The sequence below is a fragment of the Oncorhynchus tshawytscha genome, linkage group LG19, assembly GCF_018296145.1.
Source record: "Oncorhynchus tshawytscha isolate Ot180627B linkage group LG19, Otsh_v2.0, whole genome shotgun sequence".
Taxonomy (NCBI): domain Eukaryota; kingdom Metazoa; phylum Chordata; class Actinopteri; order Salmoniformes; family Salmonidae; genus Oncorhynchus; species Oncorhynchus tshawytscha.
In genome coordinates this window covers 29,822,526-29,836,522 of record NC_056447.1, presented here as the reverse complement: position 1 = coordinate 29,836,522, position 13,997 = coordinate 29,822,526, and the positions used below count along the sequence as shown (strand labels likewise).

Genomic DNA, 13,997 nt, shown 5'->3' with positions numbered 1-13,997 from the left:
TCTCTTCCCTACCCATTACCCTCTCCTTTTTTATTATTTCCCTATGTCCCTTTCTCCACTCATATCACCCTCTCTCTTTTTCTCTCCTTCCCTCTTCTCCTCCCTCACTCCATAACTCTCTTGTCTTAGCTAAACAACGGGACCCTTGTGATAGTAACACTGCCAATAAAGAGAGGTATGTATTTAGAGAGAGAGAGAGAGAGAGAGAGAGAGAGCAAGAGAGAGAGAGAGAGAGAGAGAGAGAGAGAGAGAGAGAGAGAGAGAGAGAGAGAGAGAGAGAGAGACAGAGAGAGACAGAGAGACAGAGAGAGACAGAGAGAGGCAGAGAGACAGAGAGACAGAATAAGTATCTGGCCAAAGTTATAGTCATCTGGTGATATTTAAGTTGGACAGGCTAGTTTCCGGTGTCTGGAACAGGCCAAAAATACCCAGAAACACAGAGACCTAACAGAAAAAGGATACACATCTTTCCTTTCTCCTGTCCTCTTCAGTAGATACCATAGACACCATATTCTGCAAACTAAAATCTGGGCTTTTAATGCACCATGTTGACGCCAAAGGTTTTAAGACAACATTTTTCTACTGATGATGCTCTTTATAATGTTACTGTCATGGTGCCAACAGATGTACATCACTCTGTGGTACAGCAAGTGTTGTTATATTTGACACAAACATCATTCAAACTAGTGAGTAGCTTAACCAGTATGATACCAGGACATATAGCATGTTATTACAGACCTATAGTCACTAACGTTCAACCATCCTATATGATAGCCCTCGTGTCTCTATGGGGACAGCTGTATGATATGGTCATGGTCTAGTGTGTCATCTGGATAAGCAAGAAGACAGTTGCACATAGCCTACTATGGCTTCAACTGTCATGCCACCAGCATAAGACAAGGCCACCCACCAACAGATAGACACACACACACAGAATGGGCGAAAATAGTCAATAATATTATGGGCATTTAATTTTTTTAAAGAGACCTACACTTGTGTTAGAGAATGAATAACTGATTAATTCTGTAGTTCTAATGGTTTCTCCAACTGTACAGTGAACACAAATTTAGGTCATTCAGAATGAGATGCAGTTTAACGGCCAGGCATCTATAGCCAGGCCAAACCAAACCCATAAGCTAGCTAGGAGAACTGTTTTAGAAACCAGCAGGAAAAGAAGCAGAAGTGAGTGAGAGAGAAAGAGAGAGTTTATTTATTTTCCCTTTTGTACTTTAACTATTTGCACATCGTTACAGCACTGTTTATAGCCATAATATGACACTTGAAATGTCTCTATTCCTTTGGAACTTTTGTGAATAATGTTTACTATTATTTTTGTTTTGTTAATTTCACTTTTGTTTATTATCTATTTCAATTGCTTTGGCAATGTAAACATACACGATATATACAAAAGTATGTGGACAACCCTTCAAATTAGTGTATTCGGCTATTTCAGTCACACCCGTTGCTGACAGGTGTATACAATAGAGCCCACAGTCATGCAATCTCCATAGACAAACATTGGCAGTAGAATGGGCTTACTGAAGAGCTCAGTGACTTTCAACGTGGCACCGTCATAGAATGTCACCTTTCTAACAAGTCAGTTCGTCAAATTTCTGCCCTGCTAGAGCTGCCCTGGTCAACTATAAGTGCTGTTATTGTGAAGTGGAAATGTCTAGGAGCAACAACAGCTCAGCCACGAAGTGGTAGGCCACACAAGCTCACAGAACGGGACCGCCGAGTCTAGAAGCGCGTAAAAATCATCTGTCCTTGGTTGCAACACTCACTACCAAGTTCCAAACTGCCTCTAGAAGCAACGTCAGCACAAGAACTGTTCGTAAGGGGCTTCATGAAATGGGTTTCCATGGCTAAGCAACCGCACACAAGCCTAAGATCATCATGCGCAATGCCAAGCTTCGGCTGGAGTGGTGTAAAGCTCGCCACCATTGGATTCTGGAGCAGTGGAAACACGTTCTCTGGAGTGATGAATCACGCTTCACCATCTGGCAGTCCGGCGAACAAATCTGGGTTTGGCGGATGCCAGGAGAACTCTACCTGCCTCAATGCATTGTGCCAACTGTAAAGTTTGTTGGAGGAGGAATAACGGTCTGGGGCTGTTTTTTATGGTTCGGGCTAGGCCCATTATTTCCAGTGAAAATAAATCTTAACGCTACAGAATACAATGACATTCTAGACGATTCTGTGCTTCCCACTTTGTGGCAACAGTTTGGGGAAGGCTCTTTCCTGTTTCAGCAACAAAACGAGGTCTATACAGAAATGGTTGGTCGAGATCGGTGTGGAAGAACTTGACTGAACAGAGTCCTGACTTCAACCCCATTGAACACCTTTGGGATGAATTAGAAAGCCGACTGCGAGCCGTGCCTAAACGCCCAACCTCACTAATGCTCTTGTGGCTGAATGGAAGCAAGTCCCTGCAGCAATGTTCCAACATCTAGTGGGAACCTTCCCAGAAGAGTGGAGGTTGTTATAGCAGCAAAGGGGGGGACCAACTCCATATGAATTCCCATGATTTTGGAATGAGATGTTCGAGGAGCAGGTGTCTGCATACTTTTGGCAATGTAAACATATGTTTCCCATGCCAATAAAGCCCTTAAATTGAAATCGAATTGAATTGTTGGAGAGAGAGAGAGAGAGACCCTTCCCAGACGATTTTGGGCTCCTGGTGTGCATATCCAGATGTCTGTTTGTAGGTCGTTCCTCGGCTGTTCTCAGCACACAGACACAGACATACACACACACACACATACACACACACACGCACACAACCATCTGCAGTTTCTCATGACTGCGAGCTGCAGAAAGAAATGTCCCCCTTTACTCTCTCCCCGCCCCCACAGCCTTCCTCCATTATTCCCGTATTTTCAGAACAGGCTAGAGGAAAGAGGGCGAGGAGAAGAAAACCAAATTGTGTGGCTTAATTGACTAAAACAGACCGTTTGAGATTATTATTTAATTCCAACGGTCCTCTGTCTTCTTTTGGGACAGCCACCCTCTGCATTTTCATAGCGTTTCTGCTAGGCGCCGGAGTCGCCAGGGAGAGAGGAGGGGTTCGGATGGTCTGAGTAGCCGGGGAGAAGCCCTCTGTTTCGGTGGGAGGATGAGCCATTGAACGGTGCAGCTCTACTGGTTGGAAGCGGGCCAGGGTCGCTGCGTTGTGTGTGGGAGAGAGCTTGTTCAGAAGGAGATGGGATGTCTTGGCTCCGTTGTCAGACCGGTTTAACGGAAAACGGGAATCAGGTTGCAACTCTTCTCCTGTGTGAGTTGCACCGGTCACTATTGCATGGATGCTGATGCCGTTCTAGGCCGGGGAAACAAGGATTTTACCAACTGGATTTAATGCATTTTTTATTGGGATTATTTCGGGCTCGACAAATCTAAAACATCCGTGTGGGATTTTATGTCTGAGCGACCCCGACATTTTTCAAAGGTAAACGTCGATCTTTGCCTTTCTGCTGTATCGCCCCATATCAAAACGTCGGCCGCTTTCATTCTTTATTCGACCATGTGTGCGGGTGTAAATTAACATGGTCCAAATAGTCTATTCCCGAAAAATGCGGGTTTGTGTTTTGACATATCGCTGGGTAGGCTAGAACCGAATAGCCTATCTAAAATGAAATAGCTAGCCAACTAACGTTAGCTCAGCAAACCAGCTATAATTTCTGCCCTGTCCACCGATGTGACCAGAGACAGCCATCCTCTAGCCTACCAAGGGATGCATTCAAACTCGTCTCGTTATGGGTAAAGAACATTCGGCGACTGAATCATTCTGACTAATGTTATGCCTAGCTACAGCCTGTTTACCGATTCAACCTCACAATGCTGCTCCAGTCACTAGACTGGCATCGTGGCTATTTTCCCCATGTGATTTGTTGTGTTATTACAGTGTTAAGTACGGTGCGCGTGTAAAGAGAGCCCGCATACCAAGTTGCAGATATTGTTTCCGGTTTAGGGCCACATTGACACAAGAAGAACGTTCTGTGCTTCAACTCGTTCTTTAGCCTAATAATGTTACACGGTAACATGTCAAACCTGTCAGCTACAGTCACAGATAGTTATTGTCATAACTAGACAGTCCATGTAGACTTGCTGGAGTAATTGTGTTATGGAAATATCCGGTTCTTAACAACAATGGTCTAGTGTTCCTAGCAGATTTGATCTGACTGCTGTCTCATGATGTGTCTGTACTGTGAATGGAAGGTTATCTGATGAGTTTGATAGTGTAGTTTATAAATGACCTAACGTCATATATGTTTTTGGTAACATTCACAACCATTTACTGTAGCAAAGTGTAAACACTTTGTTGCATGTTGTAGCCTTTGATTCTGAGTGAATATTCTTTTTATATCACTGAATATTGTATAGCTTTAACGACCATTTCCTCCTTGGAATGGGTTTCCTAAACAGATAGCCCTAAGCCAGTGATTGGTAACTGTGCCTGTTATTGTGGTGTATATTCTCCCCTGGTGCCTCGAGCAAAGTTTCCTCATTCACTGGTGTAGTTCATTATAACAGAGAGAGAAAATGGATGCTGCCTGTATGTGGATAAAACAGCCAGCTGTCTCTGTGTGTGTGAGTGTTTGCTTGCTGCAGCAGTATCTTTGTCTGCACTGCAGGTCTCAGGGGTCAGCAGATTTTTGGCCAGTGATCTCTATCCTAATCTATCTCTGTCCAGACAGGGAGATCTTGGACAGGCAGCATGAACTGACTGGTATTCAGGAATCTTGGGAAAGCAGAAGAGTCATTTGGGAGGGAATATACACACAGACCAGACTATGGCTGACTGACGTCTCATATACACCTACATTCTGAGAATGTGGGAGAACTAAACTCCAGGAACTGGGGAGTGACCTATAGTTCTGCATAGCGCACGTCACAGCAGGTAAAACGAGTGCAACACATCAAATCAAATTGTATTAATCACATGCGCCGAATACAATCGGTGTAGACCTTACAGTGAAATGCTTACTTACGAGCCCCTAACCAACAGTGCAGTTAAAAAAATAAGGATAAGAATAAGAGAAAAGTAACAAGTAATTAAAGAGCAGAAGTAAAAAAAAATAAAAAAAAAAAATATAAATATATATATATATATATATATATATACAAAGCGGACTGTGGATTGAGACACACTGTAGGCTAGTAGAGGTACCTGCACTAATATATGGGAAAACCTACTTTCAGATGACAAAGGTTCTCCTATTATTAGGAGGATGGAGAAGACAGCTCCTGGGAGAGGTGGAGGGTGTGTGTGAGTGCGGGTGCAGCCACTCTAAACAGAATGGGAGGGACACAAAACCCATCAAAGGAAGCTGGAGCCTGCAGCCTAAAGACACACACACACACGCACACACACACACACACACACACGCACGCACACACACACGCACACACACACGCACACACACACACACACACACACACACACACACACACACACACACACACACACACACACACACACACACACACACACACACACACACACACACACACACACACACACACACACACACTGGCAGCAGCCTAAGGGCAGAACTCACACAGGGATGTGTGTTGACATAGTGCTGAACTATCCCTCTCTGTCTCGCTCTGTCCTCAGTCCGCTGCCAATTCTCACCTCCAATCTCTCACCCTACTGCTATATTGGAGCACATGGTAAGGTGTACCCACTGCCCACACAAAGTCACACGAACGTCTGGTATAGTGAACCTATGTTATAAGAGGTGTGCCAGCAGAGTTATGCCTGGTGCCAGGGGGATGACTCAGGGTGTTTCTCAATAGGTGATGGCTGACTGTCCACCTGCCCTTGGTCCACTGTCTTGCTGTCTCTGGAAAACATTAGTGGTGGAAAAGGGTTCCCCTGGCTAAAAGGAATTCACAAGCCTGCTAGCCATTCAAAAACCAATGATTTCACATGGCAGTCCCAAGTTCGCTCCCATTGTGTGTGTGTGTGTGTGTGTAACATGTTACTGTGTCTGAAGGGGCTACTGGATGTGTGTGTGTGTGTGATTTGGAGATGGACAACTATAGAGAACAAACACATCAGTGAGTGTGTGTCTGACGTGACATGTTTTGGAGATAGGAAGGACATTAAAAACACATTAGGACACATAGCACAAGAACCCCAAAGGGGTGAGATGGGTTATGGCTTTTCTCCCTCCCAGTCTTTCACCTCCTTCTTCCCCCTGTCCCCCTTTCCTCCTCCTCTCCCTCCTCTTCCCCCAGATGTGAGGATGTGGGCAGGGCCTGAAGAGTTTGTGTTCCCCAGGGTCTCCTCTTCCTGTTACACTGCAAAGACAGTCCACATGTGCTCAACACACACACGTGCATACACACACTAACACGCACACCCACACTCACATATGCACACACTGACACACACATAATGTATGCATGTACACACACACAACAACACTCCCACATACAGTACAACACAATAACAGACACTTGCAGATTAGCAACATTGTGTTGGAAAGGATAGTGTGTGTATGTGTCAGTCTGATGTACTGTCGTTCCACCTGCTCCAATGTTTACACCCAAACTTGGCAGCGTAGTAATGCCAGTTTTGGCTAACACACACACACAGACATACACAGACACATTATGAACACAAGATAATACAGTGAAATAGGAGGGAAAGAGAAAGAAAGGTCTGTCAGTCTAATGCTCCGATTGTCTAGCTGTTGGTGGACTTCCCCCTTTAGGAGAGGAATGTCAGATATATCCAGCAGGAAGACACACACACACACAGGAAATATAATCTATTGGTCTATTGTGGTTTCAGCTCAGCTAACCTTGTTAAGTCTAAGATGAATTGAAACATTCTACAGCACTGCGTGTGTCTGTGTGCTCTATGCTGAGAGGAGGAGCAAAGACCACATGCCCTTGTTCACTTGTTCACTTGTGATTTGTAGTTTTTTGGTTATTAGTGCATGATTAGTGTTGAATCCATATTGCAACGCTAGTTTTAAGATGTTTTACTGAGAAAAAATAGTATCACTGATCTTTAATAAGCTTTACGTATCGGCCTCAGGGCCTTCGTCAGAGCTTTTCTGAGTTTTTTTTAATTAGCACACTTCTGTAGACCTAGCCCCACCCACATCTAGTCCACGCATCGAATGGGGTTGGAGGTGAAGGAAAAACAGATAAGTGCTACCAAATATAACAATATGCATTTCATATATATTCAAATAAAGTGTGTATATAAAACGTATTAAACATGTCTGTAAAACCACAATGAGGACCTTGACCTAACAAGCAAGTTTTCATAAATCATTGGGTACAGCGTAAGAAAAACGTCAAGAGTCATCTGAAATAGGGGCATAATTCCTGTTCATGTTGGCTGTGTACTACTCCCTTCACAGAACAGAGCAAACTGGCACTAACCAGAATAGAAAGAGGAGTGGGAGGCCCCGGTGCACAACTGAGCAAGAGGACAAGTACATTAGAGTGTCTGGTTTGAGAAACAGACGCCTCAGAAATCCTCAACTGGCAGCTTCATTAAATTGTACCTGCAAAACACCAGTCTCAACGTCAACAGTGACGAGGCAACTCCAGGATGCTGGCCTTCTAGGCAGAGTTGCAAAGACAAAGCTAAATCTCAGACTGGCCAATAAAAAGAAAAGATTAAGATGGGCAAAAGAACACAGACACTGGACAGAGGAACTCTGCCTAACACATCTCTCTCCTCTCACTCAGATGACAGAGGGGCGGCGATGTCAGGTCCATCTCCTGGACGACAGGAAGCTGGAGCTCCTCGTACAGGTAAACACACCACGCATGCACACACACACACACTCAAGGAGGAGGTATAAGGAGACTGCGCCGCAGTGTGTGTGTAAGCTCTTCTACCCGGGCTCAGTTACTGCTAACTGGATGACACTGCACTGTCTTTTGCTCACCTGATCCTTCCACACAGACACACACACCCTCTCTCACAGACACACACACCCTCTCTCACAGACACACACACCTTCTCTCACAGACACACACCCTCTCTCGTCAAGAAATCCAGTTGGTCAGTCATAATGAAGCCCTAAACTGTGACTCTCAACCCACTATGTCTCCTATCCTCTACCCCTTGTCCCTACTCTCTCTGTAATAAGGACTGATTCAGACTAGGGCTGTGGCGGTCATGAAATGTTGTCAGCCGGTGATTGTCATGCAAGTAACTGCCGGTCTCACGGTAATTGACAGTTCATTAACATAAAGACTTTTAGCATCTTCTGGCTAGCCCATTTTAAAATGTCTAATACTGTACATCCATTTAATATAGCCTACACCATCACAATAAATCCATCATTTATTTTAGACAGGTCTAAAGAAACATGCTATGTAGAAAATGTAGCCTATTTCAGAAGAACAGAATAGCATATTCTGAGTTGTCCTTACAGTGGATTCAGACGTGTTGTTATGTTACAGCCTTATTCTAAAATGGAGTCAATTAATTCATCAATCTATCCCTCATCAATCTACACACAATTCCCCATAATGACAAAGCGAAAACAGGTTTTTAGATATTTTGGCAAATGTATAAATAAATTAAAACAGAAATACCTTATTTACTCGAAATTGAACTCAGGTGCATCCTGTTTCCATTGGTCATCCTTGAGATGTTTCTACAACTTGATTGGAGTCCACCTGTGGTAAATTCAATTGATTGGACATGATTTGGAAAGGCACACACCTGTCTATATAAGGTCCCACAGTTGGTAGTACATGTCAGAGCAAAAAACAAGCTATGAGGTCAAAAGAATTGTCTGTAGAGCTCTGAGACAGGACTGTGTCAAGGCACAGATCTGGGAAAGGGTACCAAAACATTTCTGCCGCATTAAAGGTCCCCAAGAACACAGTGGCCTCCATCATTTTTAAATGGGAGAAGTTTGGAACCACCAAGACTCTTCCTAGAGCTGGCTACTCGGCCAAACTTAACAATGGGGGTAGAAGGGCCTTGGTCAGGGTTGTCCAAGAACCCAATGGTCACTCTGACAGACCACAATAGTTCCTCTGTGGAGAAGGGAGAACCTTTCAGAAGGACAGCCATCTCTGCAGCACTCCACCAATCAGGACTTTATGGTAGAGTGGCCAGACGGCAGCCAATCCTCAGTAAAAGGCACATGACAGCCTTCTTGGAGTTTGTCAAAAGGCACCTAAAAGACAAGATTCTCTGGTCTGATGAAACCAAGATTGAACTCTTTGGCTTGAATGCCAAGCGTCACATCTAGTGATGCACCGATATGACATTTTTGGCTGATACCGAAATCCAATATTTTCCTTGCCCAAAAAAACAATACCGATAACCGATATTTAAATTTTTTGTGGCCTTTTAAGCATTCTAGTACAGTTAAATAGTTAACATACACACATGGACGCAACGGTCTAAGGCACTGCATCTCAGTGCAAGAGGCATCACTACAGTTCGAATCCAGGCTGTATCACATCCGGCCGTGATTGGGAGTCCCATAGGGCGGCGCACAATTGGCCCAGCATCGTCCGGGCTTGGTCGGAGTAGGCCGTCATTGTAAATAAGAATTTGTTCTTAATTAACTGACTTGCCTAGTTAAATTAAGGTTACACACACATACATACACACACACACACACGCACACCACACTGACCAAACATTATTTTGTTGGTATTTACGTATGTCCCCATTACCAGAAAAACATAATCAAAACCAATTTTTTTCAGTTACTTGCTATCCTGTTTCGTTGTTCATTTGTTCAGTCGTTTCATTCTCAACCAGGATTTCTATAGAACGGCGTTTGAGTCTTTTCGTGTCAAAAAAGATACATGTCCAATAACACTATTTGACATGTCAAATAAGCTTGTTGACCAATCAGGACGTGAACATGACTGCACGTCACATAATCATTTTACATGTGTTCATAAATTTTTTACGTAGTTATTACACATTGATTACACTATCACTCGCATTTTATATGTCACAAAGATTCAACGATACATATGCTATGAATCTGGTAAAGTTGTCTCGCACACCTACAGTGCTGGTCATAAAAAAAAGCTAGCTAGCTCATGGATGTAAAAAATGTTCTTCCCCAAAAACATAGCAAAATGACATTGTCTGTTTCAGAAGCTGTAGTTAGCTAGCTAACTATATAGCTAGGTGTCATCATCTAAAATAACCCTAATTTATAAGACAGTTCTTATTTGATTAATGGTGGGCGGACCCATCTTTGTGAAGCTAGCCACAATAAGGACTAGCCACAAAAGTGGACTTTGCGGTTAGCCTTCAAAATAAAAGTATGTCATTGACAGTGATGTAAATGAATACAAGTAGTATAAATATGCCATAATTGAATAGATCATGCTAGACGAGGTTGGAATGTTGTTATATAAATTCAACAAAAGACAATAATTTGTTAATTTGACAAAATCTGTTGAAATCACACCGGATGTATTATACTTTAGAATTGCATTGGGGCATACTTATTTCACTGTACAGCCTTACCTTTGTGGATCAATGACATGGGGTATCAGTCTACTCAGTCTACTCAGTGACACCCAGAGAACGTAGCTCTTATTGCGGGACTCTGAAACAACTGTGTATTGAGCCACATTTATTGTCAACCTATGTGTATTGAACACTATTCCCGAGGAAGAACAATACTGCGTGGATGTTTTGGAGTCTGATAACTCTGAGGACGTTGGGAAAAAATATATTGGGTATTGAGTAGACTGATTGATTCCCAATCCTTAGGTAAAGCTGTACAGTGCAATTTGAATGTCAATACACACTGTTATTGTATTACTAGTATTGGCTGACTGGCGAGGAGCTTTCACACAGTCACAGTCCCGCGATAAGAGCTACAATGCTAATATTTGCGTAAACTCTTCACAGTTGTGTTCTGTGAGTGTCACCGAGTAGACTGATACCCCATTTAATTGCCTCACATTCCAACCTTGTTTAACGTTATCTAGTCTAAATATGCCTTCTGCATCACTTTCAAAGAGGTACTTTTATTTAGAAGGCAAACTGAAAATTTAACTATTGTGCCTAATCCTTTGTTGGCTAGCTTCACAACACATAACCCGCTCAGGTCGAGCCACACTAGCCAGATGAAGCTAGCTGGCTGCTTATAACGTTAGCTTAGGGCAACAGGGTTAAGTAGCTGGCTAGCTATTTATTTTCATGAACTGAAGTTCAATTTTAATAGGCGAACAACAAGTGGCTACATCATAAGGATTCCTAAATTGCTAAGAATAATGAAAATGACTGCAGTTTCTACTGGTCATTGTTTTCAGGCAGGTTGTATTGGTGCTAGCTAGGTACCAAGCTAACTAGCTACCCCAGAAGTTGCGGTCAAACAAATAATGATTTATTACCAACGCGGTATTGTAAACTCATTGTTTGTGGCCGGTGTTTGCTTGGTTGCAGACTTTTTTTGTGCAGCTTTGACAGTGCTACTGATAGTAGTGGTGGTGCTTGACTTGCACGTGCAAATTCAGAAGACACAACATTCTATAATAGAACTGTGTTACTTGACGTGTAAAAGCTTATTTAACGGATAAAATATTGCTATTTGACGTGTATCTTTTTTGAAACGCAAAGACCCAAACGGCGTTCCATAGTATGTCGTGAAGCTAATAGCAGTGACGCTATTACTGTGTAATACCGGTAGGGCAACATCTGAAAAATAGCTCACTTGGTAGTGTGTAACGGTGCTCGACCAGTCGAGAAAGCCAACATCACCCACGTCAGAGAACAGTTGATTGTCAAGGGCAATGAATCCCATTATCTTGCCGTTAATGGATTTCGCCTTTGGGTTGTCTCGCTGAAATGTTCTTACTCTTTCAAATGACTGATGGACTTGTTGACTGCTCGATCCACACAGCAGACATTATGGGCTAGGTTAGGAACGCTGTGTTGCATGTGTAGCGCAAAATTTTGGGTGGCGTCATTACGTCGTGTACCTACGTTATATAGGTATGCACGTCAGCTTTGACATCGGTTTTGCACATCGCGTTAAACTAGACATCGGGCCAATACCGATGTTGGCATTTTTAGCTAATATCGGCCGATTCCAATATGTTTACCGATATATCGGGTATCCCTAGTTTCTACATAGCAGTGTCATCACAACAATGGAGCACCCTTCTCCCTCCCTTTTCCTCCTAACCATCTTCGGTAACTTTGACAATCCTGTGTGTCTGTTCATCAATAAATCCTACTGCTGCTGCAAATGTATAACTAAAGAGAAAGGAGTAGAAGGTAGCTCTGGATGGACAGAAGGAGACAGGATGTATAGTAGAGGATAGGGGGGAGTAGGTCGAGGTGAGTCGAAAGTAGAGGAGAGGAGACGATAGCTCCTGTCTCTTAGTCCGTTTCTAGTAAACCTTCATTGTATGAGGGAGGATTTCTCTCTCCCTCATTTATTTGCTTCACTCAGCCTATCTTCACCTCTCACTTTTGCTATCCTATTCTCTCGCTCTCTCTCTCATTCTCTGTCTCCCTCTTTCATTCTCTAAGCCTCATATTTCTCCACATATACTTGATCATCCTCTCAGCCAGGAGAAAGAGAGGAAGCAGGAAGAGATTAAATAGGAAGGGAGGAGAGGAGAGGAAAGAAAAGAGGATAGACAGAGAGAGAAGGAACAGATACCATTTTCACTCTGCATATATTTCTTTCAGCCATCTAGGTCTTCCTCACTCTTTCCCCCCTCTCCCCTTCTCTCTCTCTTCCTCGGAGGGCGGATGTTCAGTAGGCCGTTGAGGGGTTAACGGGACCATAGAGAATGTCAATGTTGTTCTTGTTTTTCCTGTGAGCTGGATAGAGGAAAGGCCCTTTTAGGAAAGGGAAATAGGGAAGGGTTTTTGGGAATGAACCCATTGGGACCCAAAACCACCAGACAGCTCCAATAGATCTACCTGGTAACAAGCACTGACAGGCCTACCTTTGCCTCTCACAGCCTTCCAGGGTGGAGGATGGTAAAGATTATAAATCATTTTGAGGTTCATACAGTTATTAAGATAAGTTATGAGGTTGTCCCTCTTTCAGCCCCAGTCGTGGCTCCAGTCCTCTCCTTCACCCCATCCCCTCCCACTCCTCCCTCCTCCCCCTCTGTCTCCCTGTCTCAACCCCAGTCGTGGCTCCAGTCCTCTCCTTCACCCCATCCCCTCCCACCCCTCCCTCCTCCCCCTCTGTCTCCCTGTCTCAACCCCAGTTGTGGCTCTAGTCTTCCTCTGCCTCACCCCATTCCCACCTCTCCTGTCCCACTCTTCCCTCCTCCCCCTCTGTCTCCCTGTCTCAGCCCCAGCTGTACTGTAGACTGTGTAATGACCTGTGGTGCTGATGATAATAACTATTAACACAGATCTGTCTGGTCTAGGGTAGGGGATGGGCAACAGGCGGCCAGTGGGCCAAAACCGCCCCGCCAGTCATTTCTTTACACCGACTGTCTCATCTACACACACACACACACACACACACACACACACACACACACTTCTTATCAGGTAATCATGCTTATCTTTCTAGTGCTGTTGTTCATGATAACTTTTTGGACGCATCGCATATGCTGCTGCTACTGTTTATTATCTATCCTGTTGCCTAGTCACTTTATTCCTAGTTATATGTACATACTGTATCTACCTCAATTACCTCATACTCCTGCACATAGACTCAGTACTGGTACCCTGTGTATATAGCCAATTTATCGTTACTCACTGTGTATTTATTATCACTTTTATTATTACGTGTTTGACTTTTTTCTTTCTCTCTGCATTGTTGTAAAGGGCCCGTATGTAAGTGATCCACTGTTAATCTACACTTGTTGTTTACGAAGCATGTGATGAATAATATTAGATTTGATATCCTCAGTTCAGGAGAGGATGCTGCTACTGTTTTCTAGGCAGCAATATCTCTCACCCTCTCTCTCTCTCTCTCTCTCTCTCTCTCTAGCTCTCTCACTCCCTCCCACCCTCCCTCTCTTTCTCTCTCTCTAGCTCTACCTCGCTC

At 43.7% G+C, this 13,997-nt stretch overlaps 1 protein-coding gene across 14 annotated transcripts in view; it reads left to right on the top strand.

Moving 5' to 3' along the window:
• LOC112219237 (FERM domain-containing protein 4A) overlaps positions 1 to 13,997 on the top strand; it is a 188,704-nt gene that overhangs the window by 119,973 nt on the left and 54,734 nt on the right. For 11 of the 14 annotated variants that reach the window (XM_042301558.1, XM_042301560.1, XM_042301555.1 and 8 more), the window contains exon 2: positions 7,717 to 7,782. In XM_042301558.1, the coding sequence (XP_042157492.1) occupies positions 7,717 to 7,782 (66 nt within the window). Of the gene's footprint in view, positions 1 to 2,842; positions 3,446 to 4,690; positions 4,898 to 7,716; positions 7,783 to 13,997 lie in introns of those variants that run through there. The other 3 variants (XM_042301562.1, XM_042301561.1, XM_042301563.1) reach the window with 3 other exon arrangements.